Raw genomic sequence first — 20724 nt, 5'->3', positions numbered from 1 at the left:
GGCCTTCAGAATGATTTTTCTATTATTTTTTATTTTTTTTAAATCTGGGACGAATCCAGAAATTTGTCCCAGATTTTGGGACGAATTTATGGATTCGTCCCAGATTTTGGGATGAATCCAGGATTCATCCCAGATTTTGGGACGAATCCAGGATTCGTCCCAAATTTAAGAAAAATAAAATATAAAAGAAAATTTATTTGGAAGGCCTAAATATGGACCTAACGATCTCGGAATTTCATGAAACAAGTTTCTATGGATTTCTAATTTTCTCGTGATCTTAAAAATATCTTTATCCATAATTTTAACATAATATATTAAATGCAGTGAATTTTTTATTATGAATTTGGTCAAATTCGGGTTAAAAAATCACCATACTAAATATATGAGGTTAAAATTTTGGATGAGGATATTTTTAAGATCATGCGAAAATTAGGAACCCATAGAAACTTGTTTCATGAAATTCGGAGATCGTTAGGTCCATATATAGGCCTTCCAAATAAATTTTCTTTTATTTTTTATTTTTTTTAATTTGGGACGAATTCTAGATTCGTCCCAAAATCTGGGACGAATCCAGAAATTCGTCCCAAATTTTGGGACGAATTCCTGGATTCGTCCCAAATTTTGGGACGAATTCCTGGATTCGTCCCAAATTTAAGAAAAATAAAAATTAAAAGAAAAATCATTCGGAAGGCCTAAATATGGACCTAACGATCTCGGAATTTCATGAAATAAGTTTCTTTGGGTTTCTAATTTTCTTATGATCTTAAAAATACCCTCATCCGTAATTTTAATCTCATATATTTAGTGTGGTGATTTTTTAACCCGAATTTGACCTAATTCAGGTAAAAAAACACGAAACACAATATATAATTTTAAAATTAAGGAAGAGGATATATTTATGAATAAGGGAAAATAAGAAACTTATAGACTCTTGTTTCATGAAATTCTGACATTTGTAGATCTATATTTTTAGTTTTAAACATATATTCAAACATGCGTTACACGCTAACATACTTAATTAATACTAAACTATCTATGTTTCACTAAATATGGACCTAACGATCTCGGAATTTCATGAAATAAGTTTCTATAGGTTCCTAATTTTCTTATAATCTTAAAAATATATTCATCCATAATTTTAACATATTATATTGAGTGCGGTGAATTTTTTATTACAAATTAGGTCATATTCATGTTAAAAAATCACCACACTTAATTTATTAGGTTAAAATTAAGATTTAGGATATTTTTATGATCATGAGAAAATTAGGAATCCATAGAAACTTGTTTCATGAAATTCCGAGATCATTAGGTACATATTTAGGCCTTCAGAATGATTTTTCTATTATTTTTTATTTTTTTTAAATCTGGGACGAATCCAGAAATTTGTCCCAGATTTTGGGACGAATTTCTGGATTTGTCCCAGATTTTGGGACGAATCCAGGATTCGTCCCAGATTTTGGGACGAATCCAGGATTCGTCCCAAATTTAAGAAAAATAAAATATAAAAGAAAATTTATTTGGAAGGCCTAAATATGGACCTAACGATCTTGGAATTTCATGAAACAAGTTTCTATGGATTTCTAATTTTCTCGTGATCTTAAAAATATCTTTATCCATAATTTTAACATAATATATTAAATGCGGTGAATTTTTTATTATGAATTTGGTCAAATTCGGGTTAAAAAATCACCATACTAAATATATGAGGTTAAAATTTTGGATGAGGATATTTTTAAGATCATGCGAAAATTAAGAACCCATAGAAACTTGTTTCATGAAATTCCGAGATCGTTAGGTCCATATATAGGCCTTCCAAATAAATTTTCTTTTATTTTTTATTTTTTTAAATTTGGGACGAATTCCAGATTCGTCCCAAAATCTGGGACGAATCCAGAAATTCGTCCCAAATTTTGGGACGAATCCAGGATTCGTCCCAAATTTAAGAAAAATAAAAATTAAAAGAAAAATCATTCGGAAGGCCTATATATGGACCTAACGATCTCGGAATTTCATGAAACAAGTTTCTTTGGGTTCCTAATTTTCTCATGATCTTAAAAATACCCTCATCCGTACTTTTAATCTCATATATTTAGCGTGGTGATTTTTTAACTCGAATTTGACCTAATTCAGGTAAAAAAATACGAAACACAATATATTATTTTAAAATTAAGGAAGAGGATATATTTATGAATAAGGGAAAATAAGAAACTTATAGACTCTTGTTTCATGAAATTCTGACATTTGTAGATCTATATTTTTAGTTTTAAACACATATTCAAGCATGTGTTAAACGCTAACATACTTAATTAATACTAAACTATCTATGTTTCACTAAATATGGACCTAACGATCTCGGAATTTCATGAAATAAGTTTCTATAGGTTCCTAATTTTCTTACAATCTTAAAAATATCTTCATCCATAATTTTAACATATTATATTGAGTGCGGTGAATTTTTTATTACAAATTAGGTCATATTCATGTTAAAAAATCACCACACTTAATTTATTAGATTAAATTTCAAATTTAGGATATTTTATGATCATGAGAAAATTAGGAATCCATAGAAACTTGTTTCATGAAATTCCGAGATCATTAGGTTCATATTTATGCCTTCCGAATGATTTTTCTATTATTTTTTAATTTTTTTAAATCTGGGACGAATCCTGGATTCGTCCCAAAATCTGGGACGAATCCAAGATTCGTCCCAGATTTTGACCCATTTTTTCCATTTTTTCTGAAATATATTTCGATTCTGGAACGAACCCTGGATTCGTCCCAAAATCTGGGACGAATTCTAGATTCGTTCCAGAATTTGGGACGAATCCTGAATTTGTCCCAGAATCTGGGACGAATTTTGCAACGAAAATAATGTTCGTTGGGAATTTGCGACGAAAATATTTTGTTGCAGATTTCGTTTCTAATTTGGATCAAATTTTGTGTTTGTCGCCAAAATTGTTGCGATTTTGGGACGAAAATTTTTCGTCCCAAACTTTCGTCCCTAAATTATTGTTTTTTTGTAGTGTATGGTATACACACCATGGTCATACCTCTTAGGCACAACCGTGTGGCATGGAGTCAGGTGCGTGTCTTCCAGCTATAAAAGGGGATTTTATCCCTTTTTTGAGATATCTTGGGTTTAGGGCTCCGCCCCGCTCCTTGGGGGAAGGGTTCTCCCATTAGGGGAAACCCTTAGAATCTCATCCAAGAGCCATTGAATCTATCCGTCCAGACTACAACAAAATCGCTCATAGACATCGGTTTTCCACCGGTGTCTATTTGATTTTCGACCGATGTCTATGAAGCCGATGTTAAAAGTCTGCCATTTTAGACATCGGGTTAAAACCGGTGTAGTATCACTTAACGACACCGGTCTTCGAATCGATTATTAACCGGTGTAGTATCACTTAACGACACCGTTTCATCAACGGTGTAAAACCGATGTAATATTGTATGTTAATAACACCAGTTTTGGCAGCGGTAAATGACCGATGTAATATTACTTTATAACACCGGTTTTACATCGATGGAAAACCGATGTAATATGTATATTTTTTAACAGCACAGATTTGATTTTAAAACCGACAATAACAAAAAAAATACACAAATATTCATAAATTGTACAAATATTCATCATTCAATAATATCCATAAAATACACAAATATTCACAAATTATATAAATAATCTTCTTACAACAATATCCATAAAATACCCAAACATTCTTTTTACATCAAAAGCTAGCTAATAGATATCAAAATCAAAGTATAACATTCTGTTAACACATCAATGTACAACTGTCTCAAATGTAATCTAGCATGCATTCAGCTCACTCGAACCGCACTTCATCAATTTCAACTCTGGAGTACTTGAGATTTGTAAACTGTAAAAACACATAAATCCACCATATGTCAAATAACTAAAACAAATGTGTGCATGTATCAAATAAAATAGAATACTGAGTTTTTAAAGGCTGCTGTGGAAGATAACGAATATAACAGTGAAGGAAGCATAGAAGAACAAAGAAAATGTTCATAGTTAACAAGCAAATGAAGAGATATACTATTTATTGTACTACCTCTGATGCCATCTTCCAAATCTCATAAGCAAGAATGCAACTGTGCCCTTTGTATACACATGGCTAATAGACATAATATAATAAGGAGCAAAAGCTATAAAATTCACCATCACCACGCAATCAATGAAGTAGGCAAACACAAGGTGGGTTGATATGCCGTGAATCAAAAGGCAACTGTGCCCTTTTTTTGTGGCTTTCATCTTTCCCAGATAATTCCTTCAGTGATTTTTGCTGCTAACTTGGTTTCTGTTTTTTCACATCTTTGTATTAGCGGAATGGATTAAGATTATAAAACCCTCTTACATTTCTTTTGCAGTTGGTTGATTTTGAGAGCTGGAAAATTATTTTCTCAGAATCTAAGAAAAGTGCTGGTTACTTCAGCAGAGTCTCTCTTCCAGAATATAATGTTCCTCGAGAGCAACAAGAAATGGAAATTCAAGCTAACATCTTTGCTTTTGGAGTAGTTTTACTAGAAATAATCAGTGGAAGACCTCCATATTGCAAGGAAAGAGGGTGTCTGATAAATTGGGTAAGATGCATATTTGAAAATATTTGATACTCAAAAACAGCATAAGCTTCTTGTAACAGATACTGAGGGCATAAACCCAAATTTGTTCTTATTTCCTACAAACTTCCGATAATCATTTGTTCCATGTAGTTTAGAAGCTTAATTCTCAACAAGCTCTCTAATCAGTTCATACAATAGTCAGGGTAAGTTAAAGGTTGTATTACCTCTATTTAGCTACCTTATCACATCCCAACTGAGGAAACCATAGCCTCGCTGCAAATCACAAGTTTCTTTCAACATTATCTTCCCTTTGGAGATTCATTAGTTGGAAAAGACATAACATTGTTTGCCCTTTGGGTTCGCTAGTCTCAAGATATATCCTTCTTGATCCAACAGTTTGTGATTCATATTAGTAGATTCATGCTATATATCCACGGCTCATTGTTCTTCTATGTTATACAGGCCACAAAGTATCTTCAAAACCCACAAGAGATAAGTAAACTAGTAGACCCTGAACTGAAAAACACAAAGTCAGAAGACCTCGCGGGTTACAGTTAGCCATGTGCATGAAGATGGGGGTCTAAAAGTGTATATCTGGTTAAGTAGGGTCATACTTGATGGTAGATGTACAAAAAAAAATTGGTTCTCAAAATTCAGAAAATACACTTAAACAATAAAAAAAAAAACTTAGTTTAGAGTCACAAAATGAACCTTTTGCTATGAAACAGGAGCCCAACATTTAAACAATCAAAATAAGGATTAGTATTGATTACCCATTTATCTTAATAGGTTAGGTTAAATTCGAGTATCAATCCTTTAATCCTAAGGTTACCATTTAAGATAGCTTATCCAGCCACTCTACTCACTGCATCTCCTAATCTCTATTTCCTTTCTTCTTAGGCAATCATTTAGTCTCCAACTAGTATATGGTTTGTAACAAAAGCATAGCATTCGGTTTGTATAAAAAAAATCATTGTAACAAAAGCATAGCATCCGGTTTGTATCAAAAAATCATAGCAAGCACGAGTTTGTAAATCACGAATAAGTATTGGCAACATAATAGGCAATGAATGAGCCATATTGGAATTCAAGCAGGACAAATTGAACTTGAGATTAAGTATTGCATAAAGAAAGAATTGGATTTACCATATCCTTCCATAGAGATAATTTGTAAATCACCACCAAAATAGCGAGCATAGAGACGACTAATTGGAAGCCCATAACCATAACCAGCCATAATTACTCCATCTGAGCTTCCTTCATCGTTTTCCTCGAGTGGATTTTTAGCAGTGCTATAGAGATATGTGAAAATCTTTGGAAGACCACTTCTTGGTATGCCACCCCCTTCATCTGATATCTGAAATAATTGATAGCATATCAAGATCAGTATTCCAAAGCTAGAAAAACTAGATGATTGATATGTAACAAGAAATTCCTCGAACCATGAGTATTAACAAACAGAGAAATGCCATAAGATATAATTTAATGATATTAAGAAGAAGATAAATTACAAAAATTAGAAAATTTTTGCATTTATCCGGGTGTTATACTTGTATCAACAGCAGATGCTGATATACATGTTGGCAGTAAAAGATTTTCAACAGGCTCTGACGTATTCTTGTATGCATATAGTCAGATATAGACAAAGTGGAAGACTCTTGGATTTCACATAATCATTGTCTGGTTTAAAAATAACCAGTAGCAATGAGCCCCAAATTCATGAAATATTTGAGAATTTCCCTAACTTTCATTTGTAATAGTTTTCTGATAAATCTGATTAACCACTTTAAAGAGTGAGGAGTTAGTCCAATTATGTTCTTCAATGTATAATTGTTCTCTGTCTTGCAAATCTACATCTGGTGGTTCTGCAGTATCAACACTTTTCAAGAAATAAAAAATGCCTGCAAGACATCAGTAACTGTCAAGAATTCCCAAAGAAAATATAATTTAAATTCATATTTTTCATCTTCACTACATCTAGTTTCTATTTTCTAGAGTACCTAGTATTCTGTGTTAAATTCAAATTCTGCAACTTGCCAAGACAGCATGAATTTTTAACTAATCCTTTCTTATTCTTGAAGTATTGCAATCTTGCTTACCAAGCAGAATAACAGTAATTGAAGATTAAGTATTTATTGGTATCGTACCTTTATTGTAACATCTTCAATCCCATCAGCGACAATAATTCTAACAGGAGGGGCATTCTTATCAGAATTCATAAAACATTCTTGAACCGCACGCAGAGAGTTTTTTACCAACTCAAAGACCATAAGGTGCAAATGAGAAGGAACATACCTGGTCCACAGTAGCAAGTTGAAAGAAATAATCAGATAAGTCATAAATATACAATATCATCAAAAAATTATTTATACAGTAAGGATGTGAACCTCAAACAAAAAGAAAGTTATAATCATATTACTCTGAAACGAGAGGATTGGTTATACTAATTCCTCCTCCTCGCGCTCTCCCCTGCCTTGTGTCTCTTGGGGAAGCACGAGTTTGGGATGAGGATCATGGCCTTCGTGACCTTCTGCGGGCTGAGGACGGGGGACCTGAGGCTGATCGCTAGGACTGTGCTGCCGAAAATTTTCTTGGAGAACCTCCATCTGCATGCATGCGAGGTGCTGAAAGGGAGGCGAGCTGTTGTGCTCACCACCTTGCCGAGGCTCATGGTGGAGGGATTCTTGAAGGAGTACTTAGAGGTGGGGGAGGTGGTGGGGGCGGAGCTGCAGGTGGTGAAGGGCTGCTACTTCACGGGGGTCATCTCTTGGCCTGACAAACAGAGAGCTCTCAGGGACATGGTCAAGGCCGGTGCGGCCATTGTGAACCTCTCCAATGTCCACCACCACCAACTCTCGGCCAAGGTTGGACCTGCATTTCTTTCGATTCCACGTTAGTCGATCAAAGATATGAGTTAAAAGTGATTGTTTTATTTTTCAGGAAATTTATGTCGTGAGAGAGGAGGAATCAAGGAGTGAGAGCAGCAAAATGCCGAGAAACAAGTACCCGAAGCCACTTGTGTTCCATGACGGAAGACTGGCTTTTCTCCCGACGCCATGCGAGATGATGGCGTTCTTCATGTGGATACCCGTGGCAATCCCTTTGGCCGTGTTTAGGATCATGATGGGGATCGTTTTCCCTTATAAAATATCCATCTTCATCGCCGCCGTCATCGGAATCCGATTCCGGAGGGCCGGAGATGGGAAAGCGAACGGGGAGAAGAAGGGGGTGGTGTACGTGTGCACGCACCGGACGCTGTTGGACCCGGTGATGCTGTGCTCGGCGCTAGAGAGGACGGTGCCGGCCGTGACGTACAGCCTGAGCCGGGTGTCGGAGGCGTTGGCGCCGATGCGGACTGTGCGGCTGACCCGGGACAGGGGACGAGACGCGGCGACGATGCGGCGGCTGCTGGCGGTGGAGGGGGGCCTGGCGGTGTGCCCGGAGGGGACGACATGCCGGGAGCCGTACCTGCTGCGGTTCAGCCCGCTGTTCGTGGAGGTGGCGGAGGAGGTGGTACCGGTGGCTCTGGACGCGCGGGTGGGAATGCTGTACGCTACCAAGGCCTTCTCTTCTCAACCAAATGGAGGAGTTGGAGGAGATGCGGTGTGGTTGGACGGAGAAGCAAGTTCGTCGTGTCTTGATCCTGATCGGGAGAGGATCTAGGAAGGGGGGAAGAGGGAGATGAGGTTGAGAGAGATGGTCGGAGGTTTAGGTTTAGGCTGAGAGAGATGGTCGGATGGTCGGAGGTTTAGGTTATCGCGAGAGAGATGTCGTGCGGAGGAATGGCGGGATAAAGATTTAGGTTTGGAGGGAATTCACAGTGTGCAAATTTTGGCTTGTGGGAAAAAATTAAAATATTATTTGGGTTCATTAACATCGGATTTTAAAAACCGATGTTAAAATCGGTGTCTATTAACCAACAAAAGGGCGCTCATAGACATCGCCTAAAAAATCGATGTCTATGAGCTAAAATCTGCGCTCATAGACACCGGTTTTTAGAAAAAACCGGTGTAAAATACTCAAAGACATCGGTTTTAGCCTAAAACTGTTGTTGTTCCACTGATGTCTATGAGCGATTTTGTTGTAGTGCCACCTCTAGAGTAAGGAAATTATTGGTGCAGGAAGTACCAGATGATCAAACTCAAGTTTTGATAATAACAAAGGGTTCAATTTAAGGGTTATTGTGGTTCTAATATATATGATTGAGTGTGCAGTGAAGTCCTAAGTGAGCTTAGGCAAGGTAAAAGTCCTAGTGATACTAGGCAGGTGAAAAGCTCTAGTTGTGGCTAGGCAAGGAAGTCTTGGTCTGAGAAACTGAGTAGAAGTATTAGCAAGTTAAGGACATCAAGAAAAAAATCCTATGGGTAGAGGATGTTGGTCCCCAGTTGGCCGGCTAGAAGGGGGGTTGAATATCCCAACACAAAATAAAATAGAAAATACCCTTCTCAGACTTAAATGAACAATTGCATAAATAAAATTAGAATAAACAAAAAACAGAGGCTCAAGATATTTACTTGGTTACAACCGGGGAGGTTGTTAATCCAAGGAAGTGAAGTGCTCTAAATACTCCTTCAGGCAGAGAAACCTCTTATAGCAGTGAAAGCATAGAAAGATGAAGCTAAACTAACAAAGGGAAGTGTATAAGTGTTGTAAATGAAATTGCTTGTTGTACTTATCTTCTTGGACCAAGGTTATATTTACAACCTTGGTTGGGGCGCCTAGAAGGGTTCTAGGCGCCTGGAAGGGTTCCAGGCGCCTGGAGGGGGATAAAACATTATCCCCTCTGCAACGGATAGCGGTCAAACGTGATTTGGATAGAATCGGGTTTCGGGCGCCCGAAATCGCTTCGGGCGCCCAGAATCGCTCCGAGCGCCCGGATTGGTCCGGGCGCCTGGATTGGTCCGGGCGCCAGGATTGGGTCCGGGCGCTCGAAGCCTTAAAGTCAACATGGTTGACTTTTTCCAATCCGGGCCCTCTGTTCCAGTTTTGCTCGCCTTGGTCCAGATCTTCCGCTCTGTCTCCACTTGCTTGGGTGATCTCGGCCATCCGGAATAGGACTCATCCGAATCTAATTTCTGGCCTTCTCGAGCAACCTTCCGCTCCGACATCTCATCCCTCAAAAACGTCGCGCGCTTCCTTCTCGCCCGCTCGCGTACTCTTCCGCAGCACCCCGTCCCTCAGACGCACCAAGCTCGTCGGCTCTCTCCCGTGCCATCCTTCTTGCTAGCTGCGTCTTTTGCTCGACTTCTTGTGCTCCTAAGCTCCTACACACTTAGACACAAGGTTAAAACACCACAGGACCTAACTTAACTTGTTTAATCACATCAAAATAACCTTGGGGTTCCAACAATCTCCCCCTTTTTGATGTGAGCAGCCCAAGTTAAGCTAGGGTAAACAGACATAAAGTTAAAACAATAATTATGTAATAAATTACAAAAATTTTAAAAATTATTTAATTTGAAATCTACCTCCCCCTAGACTTAATCTTTTCCTTCTCCCCCTTTGATCACATAAAACTGGGGCACAAAGAAAAATCTAAGGGTAATAATTTTGGAGAACTTTAGAAAAATTTTTGAAAATTATTTTGATATATATAAAAAGTTTTGGCACTAATTTTTAGACATTTTTAAGTGTTAAAGAAAAAATTTCTAAGTAAGAAAATTTCAAGCAGAAAGAATTTTTAAAAAAATGTGCATCGTAAAAATAAAGTTTGGTAAAGCAAAGTTTATAGAATGGCCCTAGAGCTCGGTTTTCCTCATAGTCCGGCTCGCTCGCTCAGTCACCAAAAAATCTTCAGCGTCTTTGAGATTGCTAGCGAGATCTCGGGCCTCCTTGTTCTTCAGTTCTAGGTCCTCAATGGTCCGGTTCTTCCTAGCGGTGGCTAACTCAATCTTCTTGTCAAACATGCTGACTTGCTTCTTGAGTCGGCCCAGCATCTCCTCGTGGCCAGAAGATTTAGCTCATTCAGCCTCAAGAAGCTTGGTCATCTTCTCCAGGTCGGCCTTCAGCTTGGCCATCTCCTTCGGATCGACGGCAGGTTGGTTGCTGGAGACTTGGAGCTTTTGAAACTCATCCTCCAGATGAGCTAGCTTATGGAAAATGGCCAGGCTCTCCACCTAATACTGCAGCAATGAACGGGGTTATAACCGATTGGAAGAAAAATAATGACAACAAAGAGCTTACCTAGTTGACATTTGGGTATGGTTGTTGGCGAGCACGCCTGAAGGCATCACTGCGGCTCGGGCTCGGGCTTCTTCCCAATCTTGGCCGAGCAGACCCCGTATGATGACCTGATACTCAGGAGTGCTCGACCAGGTGCTCAGCTCGCTGTACTCCTCCGTTGGCAGATGGGGGATCGCCGTAATTGATCGTCGGCCGCCCGGGCTCGAGTGGGCTGCGCTGGAGCAGCCGACCGAGACGTAGAGGCCAGGAGGATGGCTGATCGCCGAACTCTCGATGGCTGCAATGATGGCATGGAAGCCAGGGGCTCTGCGGTAATAGGCCCCTCCGACAGCTCGACCACTGAAGGAGTCCGGTTGAAGGATATCTCGAGTGTAGTCGCAGGAATCGTGGAGGGATTCGAGGTGCCGACCTCGACCCTTTCAGCAAATGCCTCAGCCGAGGTTGCGGAGCACGAAGACTCAGTGCGGCACCTTAACAACGGCTCGTCGGAGGAATCTGAGCGGACGAGGGTCACTTGCTCGAATGGTTGCTTCGAGCTGCCGGCAATCTCGACACTAGGGGCTTGACTAGCTGCCCCCCCCCCCCACTCGCCAGGACGGGAGTCGTTGCGCTCTCATCTTGAGAGTCGACCAGCTGTAGGACACGGTTCGCCAATTCCTCGATGGCAACCGCCTCTATCTCAGTGTTCTCAAGCTTCGCAAGGTCGGACATCCAAGCATGACTTCGGCTGCAAAAGCAGCAGAAGAATCGGTTAGAATCAAAAGAGAAATGTACATGGAATCTCTTACCTAAGTCGGTCAGGAGTCCAATGCAGATCGGACTCAGGCCAAACATGTACAACACACCCTCGAGCAGTAGCTTGTGGATGTCATACTTCTGGCCGGATAGCATGGCAACAACATGAAGGTAGTCCGAGCGGCTCTTGTATTTCTTCAGATCGGGTTCAGGCGGTAAGCTGACTTGCCATCGGGTCCAGAAGCTCGGCCGTTCGGGGAGGTGTACAAAAAAGAAATATTCCTTCCAATGTTTATTGGAGATCGATATTTTGTCAAAAAACACCAGCCCGATCCAAGACTGAAACAGAAAGGTACCCAGTTCGGACTGTTTGGGGTAATAGAAGTAGTAGAAGGCTCTGGGAGTCAAAGAGATGTTGTGCAGCTAGAACAACACAATGATGCCACATAGAAGGCGAAAGGAATTCGGTACGAGTTGTGGAAGGGGAATACGAAAATAATTACAAACTTCAATGATGAAGGGATGGATGGGGAAGTGGAGATTGACCACAAATTGGTCTCAGAATAGACAGATAGTGACGGCTGACGGTTCATTTGGCCAATCGGGCGCGAAGGCTAAAATGATCTTGTGATCAGGGTGAGAAGAATCTGGCGCTACAGATTTATAAACTTTAGGCTCGGCCTACTAGAACTGTCCGATCTAGGTCACGGAAACCAAAGCACAGATCCCGCTATTGAATTCAAATCACCAAACGTCACATCAACGCTTGTCGCTTCGGACGTGTGGTGACAGCGCGCACGACACGTGGTTCACTCCCATGGGTCAGCATTTAATAGGCACCATTACCAGGCATGGGCGCGTGCTCGGCCTTAATGGTGGCGATTTGCATGAATTCGAAGAGATCCCGGTGACGTCATCGTAGACTGCACTCATCCAAAGATACCAAAGGAAAGAAACTCCCAAGGGCAATCATTCATAGCGCCGAGCGGCTCCAGGGATCGGTCTCATGGTCGATCGACGTCTTTCAGCAACCCGATCAGAGCTCAACAAGTATCATGGCTGATCAGGCGATCTATCTTCAAAGACTATTTTGTCTAGTCTGTCGAACATGCAGCCTCCTTCGACTAGACTTGAGAGGGAGACATGTGATGCGGTGATAAAGAAGGGCCAACTCCGCGGAAGGTCAGTGCCATGGTGGGGGTCAAAGCCAAGGTCCACTCCCCTATATCACCGGTCGATCGTGCAACCCACTTGCTTGACCGGGATAAAAAATGTCCGATCCAATATCATTATAGCTTGGCCAAGCGCCAAGCTTCTGACGCTCATAAGAGCCAAATATCGGGAAGGCATATGCTGAGCGGCCAGCTCGCTCGGACTTACATCAAACTCGAAACCGGCGAAGTGGAGTCACGACCGAGCAGATTATACTCTAACCAGGCTTCCCGCTCAGTATGGCAGCGTAGCTCGGACAGTGGAAGGTTGGCCGAGCAGCTCTCCCACTCAGCCCAGTAACAGACAAAGGGAGGAGTCGGCGATATCCTTTTGGGAACTAGAGCCACCGACAAGCGCCATGGTGGGCGGCATGATCAGGCAGAGGATCGTACGACGGAAATTTCCACTATCACGTCAAATATGTGCTCAACTCATTGAGGTATTGTGTCAAAGACATTTTACTGATACATCTTTTCAGGGAGAGCCTCGAGACACGTGCATGCCTTGAAAAGCGTTCACATGCACTACAGGAACTCTATATAAAGAGGTCTAAGCTTCGTCGGAGGTACGCGCACATTACTGTTGCTACTGTTCTTCTACTTATTCGTTCTACTTCTTCCACATCGTCGATGACTGACTTGAGTGTCGGAGGCCAACGCCGAGAAACCCTTCCTTGGCTCAACACTGATGTGGTTGTGGTTGCAGGTCCATTTCGTTCGAAGTCTTCGCACAGTCAATAGGAGTGTCACATCCCCAACATCCGTCGACTCGACTTTCGAACAGGATCACCCTCCAAATCATCCTTCAACTGAGACTCTGAATTTGGACTTAACACATCATCTTGCTGTAGGGATCGGAGAAACAAGATCCCCTCTTGCATCAAGAGTTCTTCTAATTCTTGAATTTGGTCATCTTTTGACTGGGAGCAGGAATATCTGAGTCTTGGGAGTCCTCCCAGGTAGTTGGCTCTTCTGATTGCAAAGTATGCTCAACACTTCGAATACAATTATTGCCCAAATTTTAATGGTTCACCAAATCTTGATTGTAGTGTTGAGGTAAATTTTGGATATGCTACTATAGAATTAACTGCTCATTCTCCTTAAAAGTGTGTTGGGGTTGAAAGTTATGAATTTGATGATCTCCCTGGTCATAGCTAGAAATACTAGGAACTGAATCATATTAATGTATGGGTTGGAATAGATTTTGAAGTTCCGGAAGAGAGGAAACCGTCATATGGAAGAAGTGCCATATAGCAGCTAGATGGGATGAGCTGCCATAAACTGTACAAATATCATCAATTGGTTCTGTGGAAGGGCTAACTTCATTTTGGAAGAGGTGGCATATGGTAGAAGGGTGGGATGAGCTACCACATACTCTACAGATGTTCGACATTTGCTCATCAACAGAATTATACTTTGCACCTCCAGGCTGCCAAGAATACCAATCCATGGCTAAAGAAAAATTTTAGGTCTCATCTAAAATAATAGTACTAAACTTATAAGACACGGTGAGAGATCATTAAATAGCACATGGATATAAGAGATATAAAATAATCAGGGCACTCAACCAATATTTTTGTATTCGTTAAAAAAATAAATGTGGAATTTAAAGGCAAGAAGGAAAGTGCATAATGAAAAGAAAGTGCAAAAAGTAAAAGAAAAAGAAAAAATATCTAGAGTGACTCATATGCTAATCAACTAATTTTAATCGAAAACAGTCTCTAGTAACGACACCAAAAATTTGTTACGTCACCACAAGTTCACGGTTACATCATCAGTAATATAAAAGATTATCGATCCCACAGGGACTGTTGATTAAGCATTAGCTAACTTCACACAGCGAATTATCTAGATAATCGAAAGTTAATTGGAAAAGAGAGAGTGAAGAAAAGAGAGAATGTAAAGAGTAGAAAAAGAGGGAGAGTTGGATTTGGGGATGGATAGATACAAGGGTTTCAGTTTCGTTGTGATGCTAGTTAATGTCCCTATGCATTGTTCATCTCCGTAACTCCATGCTTACACTCGTGTATGAGTTCTAACTAGAGTTCGGTACAATCCCGCGAAGATTACACCAAAGAGTTTACCCAAGTTCTACTATCATTAAGTAGAAGAGGTAATTTACGAAGTCTGATTATAGGAAACATCCTTCTGTCACAAGGGCCCGCGGTCCACGTTCTTAGATTACTTAGATCACTTCCTAATGGTAGATTAATGCAATTAAGTAGAAGAAGTAATTTAGGAAGTCCGATTATAGGAGCATCCTTCTCACACAAGGGCCCACGGTCCACCTTCCTAGATTACACAAGTTACTTCCTAACATTAATTTGGGAGAACCCTCTAAACTCTAATTAATCTTCCTAACAAGAATTTATCCCCATTTCAAGGAACTACCGTAGAAAGTAAGGGATATCTTCTGTCACAAGGTCCCGTGATCTTATATTCCAAGGCTCTTCCTCTACATGGTGATCTAACCCTACATCTACATGGATTTACTTCACACGCATTTCGTCAAACGCATACAAGGCACAACACACATAGATGATGATATAAACACTTCATTGCATAGGAAAATATCCAAATACATAGTTCATACATTCACAGTTACATCACAGCTACTTCCTATATCCTAGATCTAGAGATCTACTACATAGCAAAGGAAATACAACCAAAGATGAAGAAAGAAGCAAACTATAACCCAATACAAAGAAGTAAAGAGAGGAGAGTGCTTATCCTTGAAGCGTAGCATCCTTGGAAGCACTTCCTTGCTCCGAAGGTGGATGGATCGACGAAGATGTGGGTTCTAGGGTTCCCCCAAGGGGGGATAACCGTCCTCCAAGGAATGGGGGTGAGCCCCAAGCCAAAGATTAGTGAAAAGAGAGAAAAACCCCCCTTTTATAGAGCAGGACATGGGCACCACACGACCTCATACATTTTGCTCTTGGCTAGAGTGACACGGCCGTGTGACTCACACAGTCATGTTCTGCTTTAGTTCTGGATGGATTCACACGACCGTGTGACTCACACGGCCATGTTCTTCTTTAGTTCTGGATGGATTCACACAACTGTGTGGTTCACACGGCCTGACATTGCTTGGCCTCTGTAAATGTTGCACGGTCGTGTGGCTCACACGACCAACCACTGCTTACTCTCTAGAAATATTGCACAACTGTGTGGCTCACACAGCTATGTGGCTTACACGGCCATGTCGCTCTCACATAGCCATGTGGCTCACACGACCATGTGGCTCACACGGCCATCTGGCTCACACGACCACGTGGCTCACACGGCCTAGCTCTTTTTGGTCGTGTGTCAAGGATGTGTAGACTTGTAGGCCATTTTAGCACCTCTTATCTTGGTATTATTGAGTTGTGGTCTTCATCAAAGTTGTCAAGCATGAAGTTATATATGATTTGGTATAAAGAACAGATGGAAACTCTAAATGAGCACAAAGTTATGGCCATTTTACTCTTTGTGTGCAGTGCAGGATTTGACACAGCCCTGTGTCAAGGCCATGTCTCATTGCAACGTCTTTTACACCATTAAGATGAAGTTTTCTTTAGTTGAAGTCTTCATCAAAGTTGTAGATATTGAAGATATCTACATTTTGATATAATGAACAACCCATAACTCCAACCAAGCACAAAGTTATGTTCATTTTAGTTCAGTCTGCACGGCCTCCACCCCACACGGACGTGTGATGTCCACACAGCCATAACATGGAAGAAACTTAGTTTTTACATGCTCGTGTGAGTTCCACATGGCCTAGACACTCTGGAAGCTCTAGACCTTATTTAAGCTCTGTTTTTACTCCAAATCATGCCATATCAATCAAAACAAGCAAGGAGTAGATCTCTGAACAGAATATAATGGAAGTATGATATTATAATGAAATAGGGTGCAATAAACATAGATTATGCTCATGAAATATAAGTAGATGTTCATCAAAATATGCATAAACGTGTATATAATCTATGCAGATCATAAATCTCTTAATATAAGCCCTAATAGACTTTTTAGGGACTTGCTTGATAGAAAAGAGACTCCATGGAGTTTTGTGATACCATTGATTGCTGGAAAAATGATGCAAGAATACCTTGTGAAAATCCTTGAAGCGACAAATAGAATTCTTCGGCAGTCGCTTAAACCATCTCTGAGCCGCTCCTCCAAAAGTAGTAAGAAACATACGATATTTGACTCCATCAGTGAACTGTTGGAGAAGCACTACATGTTCAAACTTGAGAATATGTTATAACGCTTAGGATTCCCCTAACGTGAACTACCTTTAGGTAAATAGTTAAACCATTGGATTAATTTAATTAGGTGGATTATTCATTTTAATAAAAAAAATGAACGAATTTAAAATATATATATATAATAAATACTAAAGGTTACGTAATTGGAAATACATCAGAATGGGTGAGCTTTATCTAATGGGTAATTAAAACTAAAGCCGATTTATATATATATATATATTTATATATTTATATATGAGGAGGGGGATTAGGTTAAAAAAAAGGGGAGAGAAGAGGGAGGGGGAAAGGAGACAGAAAGGCAAGAAACGGCAGCCGCCGTGGTCGTGCTGGACAAAACATAGCAAGAGAACAAAGGCGTGAAGTTTTTGGGAGAAGGGAGTTCCAACCAAAGGTTTCTCACTCGTGCCCCTTGTCTCCCTACAAAGGCACTTCTTTAACCCTTATTTTGTTCTTTTTTATTTGCACCACACAACTTATACTAAGCTTGTTTATAATGTGATGCATATGGAAGCCCGTAGCTCATGTATGTACCTATGTCATCTTCTCGAATTTTGTTTCTTCTTCTATGACCCACCCAAGCTCTTCCAATTTTTAGTAGGGGGTTTGTTAGAAAGGATTGTTTTTTTTACGACCATGAAATTTTAGGAATTTTCTTCTTATGATATATCATGCACAGGTTTGAAGAAAAGGGCATGGTATTAGTTGCTCCAAGGAAGTTATATTATGCAGGTTCACATTGTTATGCATGGTTAATCAGTAGCTTGGGTACTTTCTCACGTTTTTATGAATTTATATATGATTTAACTGAGTCTACCATATTCTTGAAGTGCTCATGATAAAAGGATTATTTTCAGTGATTATGGAATTTATGAAATTAGGATGATCTATCTTAAAGATGAAGTTATTTAAATCAGATCATACCAGGTTGGAAGGTAACAGGTGGCAAATTCTCTCCTTTGGTATGACATCTCTTTTCATGTTGGTTGCTTTTTAAAAAAAAAACTTATGATGATGATGATGAGCTAATGGGAATGTTGTGAGGGAAAAGACCCCAGAGGGAGCCTGTTTGCGGGAAAAGGCCCGTAGGGAGTCTGTTTACAGGAAAAGGCCCCGGAGGGAGCCCGTTTATGGGAAAAGGCCCCAGAAGGAGCCCGTTTACAGAAAAAGGCCCCAGAGGGAGCTCGTTTACAGGAAAAGGCCTCAGAGGGAGCCCAATATCAGATTTCCCATAATAGGCCCCGGCCCAGCGACGAGGGTTGTTGACCCCTACCGCTAGGTACCATGGTTCCACAGCTGAGATTGGTCACTCGACCAAATAAAGATAGCTAGCTACTTCTAACGATTACGCCTCACTTTAAAGGGATTTTTTTTATATAAATATAGGATATAGGATGATGATTAATGCTATGCAATGATATGGTGAATAGGGAGGAGAGGAGCTCACGAAATCTTTCCCTTAATATCTTATTCAAACTATCAAATTTCTAAATATATTTTCCTACTCTACACTCTGCAAAGTTTATTTCTCTCCTATTACATGCTAGCTTATTGTTACATATACATTTATCTCATTTAATATATGGAGTAGGTATTATATATTTGCATGAATAGCTGCTACTCTTATTTTAAATGCCTATTGTTAAATGTGACATTTTCTTTAGCAAGGCAGGTAATGGAATTAGTGCATAGATAATTGTTGACACCTACAGATATCTCTCATCCTTCTTTTAAACTTAGGGTCGTTAACCTATTCATGTTGTATATGTAATATTGATCATCTCTAGTTAGGAAATGCTGAGCCTTAGTCTCACTCAGTTGTGTGGGTGCAGGTAATAACAGTCTTGAGGTGGAAGGCTCTGACACTTGACTGATTCGGGCCACTGCAGTTCACACCCGAGGACCTTGCTGCTTATCGCGTTAGGATGAAACATTATTTCTTTTACCATTTATGAGTAATTTGAAGAAATAATAATAAATATAAAAAAAACTGATGCTTAAGTAATGTTGCTGAGCTCTAAGATGCCTCTGCTATCTTATCAGCTAAAATCACCTTTAATTTTCCTTTTGGCAATTCATGATCTGGGTATTTTGTTAATAAGAATCTGAAGCTAAATATTTATACTAATCAAGTGAAACTTTTAAGTGATGCTGCTAGAAGATTGTGTTTATCATGTACAGTTTGTTGATTGTGTTTATCATGTACAGTTTGTTGGGGATAAATTCACATTCAAATTGTTTGTTAGTGCCGCATGTATTCCTTGGAATTTAATTAGGTTGGTATATTTTTTTAAAAAAATTATGATAGAAGTTAAGGTCGTTTCAGTTGGTATCAGAGCAAAGATCTTGAAAGGGTGTGATTACTATTGGTCCCGGAAAGCTCAAGAAGTCAAGCCTCAAGTCTGTGAGTTTTACTATTTTAAATTTTATGTGTAATTTTTTTTTTACTATTTTAATGCTTTCATGATATAAAAGAATTTGGAGGATAGATGCTATTAAATTTAAGTGCATGATGCTTACGTACTGCATGAGACGTTGGGTGCAGATATGGCTCAGAGACGTGCAGTTAACGGAGATAGGGAGGAAGAGGGACGGGAGGAGGTGCAACCCCCTTCAGATGCTGCTACACGTTTACTTTAAGGAATGGCTCAATTATTTGAGCAGTATGCAAGTAATGCTAATAGGGGAGGGTAGCAGGACATCTACGTGCAGTTTAGGAGAACGGATCCTAAAGATTTCTCGGGTACTACTGATCCATTCGTGGCGGAGGGATGGATCCGATCATTAGAGGTGATCTTCCGATATATGAATATGGTAGATGCTGATAGGGTTCGTTGTGCCATATATCTACTGAAAGATGACGCTTCCTTATGGTGGGAGGGAGTCGAAAGAGGAGTTGATCTGAAAACCTTGACTTGGGAAGATTTCAAGAGAATTTTCTATGATAAATATTTTACAGCTAATGTTCGAGGATGACTGAAGAGGGAGTTTATGAGTCTTCATCAGGGGGATTTATCTGTTGCTGAGTTTGTTAAGAAGTTCGATAGGGGGTGCCATTTTGTACCCCTTATTGCCAACGACGTTGCTGAGAAACTCAGACACTTCTTGGACGGTCTCAGGCCTACTATCCGCCGAGATGTTCTCCTCACAAACCCAGCTGCGTATAATGATGCTGTTAATGGAGCTTACAGGGCAGAGCAGTCTTTGAATGACATAGAATGGGAGATGCAGAGAAAGAGGCCATAACCACAACAGCAACAACAGCAGAATAAGAAGCCTTACACGGGGCCATAGAAAGGACAGCAAAAGCCTCTGGGGAACCCCAAGCAACAACTGAGAGCAACTGCCCCAAAGACCGAGGAGAAGCCACTGTGCAAGGAGTGTAACCGCTAGCATCATGGCAAATGCATGTGGGGTACCTACAAGTGCTTCAACTGTGGAGAAGAGGGACATAAAGCTCTGGATTGCCCAAAGAAGAAACAACCTATGATTGGTCGAGCTTTTGTGATGCATGCCAAGGAGGCAGAGCCAGACACTACGCTTATCACAGGTATATGAGCTATTTTAAACATTCTTTTGCTATAATGCAGGAAATGTTAGGCAGAAAAGACAGGATTACTTCCAGGTTTATTGAACTTAGTGATTTAGGCTTGTACGTTTAGAATCGGGCATGATCTAGGGTGTGGTATTTTTTTAAAAAAAAAAATAACATGCTTGAATTGCTCCATGGCATTGTGGTCGCAGGCAAAATATTCATC

At 40.2% G+C, this 20724-nt stretch overlaps 2 protein-coding genes across 2 annotated transcripts; one reads left to right on the top strand and one right to left on the bottom strand.

The window, feature by feature from the left end:
* Nucleotides 1-5498: 5498 nt before the first annotated feature.
* On the bottom strand, nt 5499-6900 carry LOC122004067 (pyruvate dehydrogenase (acetyl-transferring) kinase, mitochondrial-like). The gene is made up of 2 exons (XM_042559008.1): nt 6735-6900; nt 5499-5944 (listed from the first exon to the last, which is right to left on the bottom strand). The coding sequence occupies exons 1-2, from the start codon at nt 6855-6857 to the stop codon at nt 5675-5677; spliced, it is 393 nt and encodes a 130-aa protein (XP_042414942.1). The 5' UTR covers nt 6858-6900; the 3' UTR covers nt 5499-5674.
* A 191-nt stretch (nt 6901-7091) lies between these two features.
* On the top strand, nt 7092-8686 carry LOC121998021 (glycerol-3-phosphate acyltransferase 1-like). Its single transcript, XM_042552738.1, has 3 exons — nt 7092-7451; nt 7528-8175; nt 8675-8686. The coding sequence occupies exons 1-3, from the start codon at nt 7092-7094 to the stop codon at nt 8684-8686; spliced, it is 1020 nt and encodes a 339-aa protein (XP_042408672.1).
* Nucleotides 8687-20724: the final 12038 nt, after the last annotated feature.

Source organism: Zingiber officinale, chromosome 1A, assembly GCF_018446385.1.
Source record: "Zingiber officinale cultivar Zhangliang chromosome 1A, Zo_v1.1, whole genome shotgun sequence".
Taxonomy (NCBI): Eukaryota; Viridiplantae; Streptophyta; class Magnoliopsida; order Zingiberales; family Zingiberaceae; genus Zingiber; species Zingiber officinale.
Note: the sequence above shows the minus strand (reverse complement) of the source record. Positions and strands in the feature narration are given on the sequence as shown.

Coding starts and splice junctions, on each gene's coding strand:
- LOC122004067 (XM_042559008.1), bottom strand. CDS start 6,857: ATGGTCTTTGAGTTGGTAAAAAACTCTCTGCGTGCGGTTCAAGAATGT. Junction 5,945..6,734: donor TTGAAGATGTTACAATAAAG/GTACGATACCAA, acceptor CAATTATTTCAG/ATATCAGATGAAGGGGGTGG.
- LOC121998021 (XM_042552738.1), top strand. CDS start 7,092: ATGAGGATCATGGCCTTCGTGACCTTCTGCGGGCTGAGGACGGGGGAC. Junction 7,452..7,527: donor ACCACCAACTCTCGGCCAAG/GTTGGACCTGCA, acceptor TTTATTTTTCAG/GAAATTTATGTCGTGAGAGA.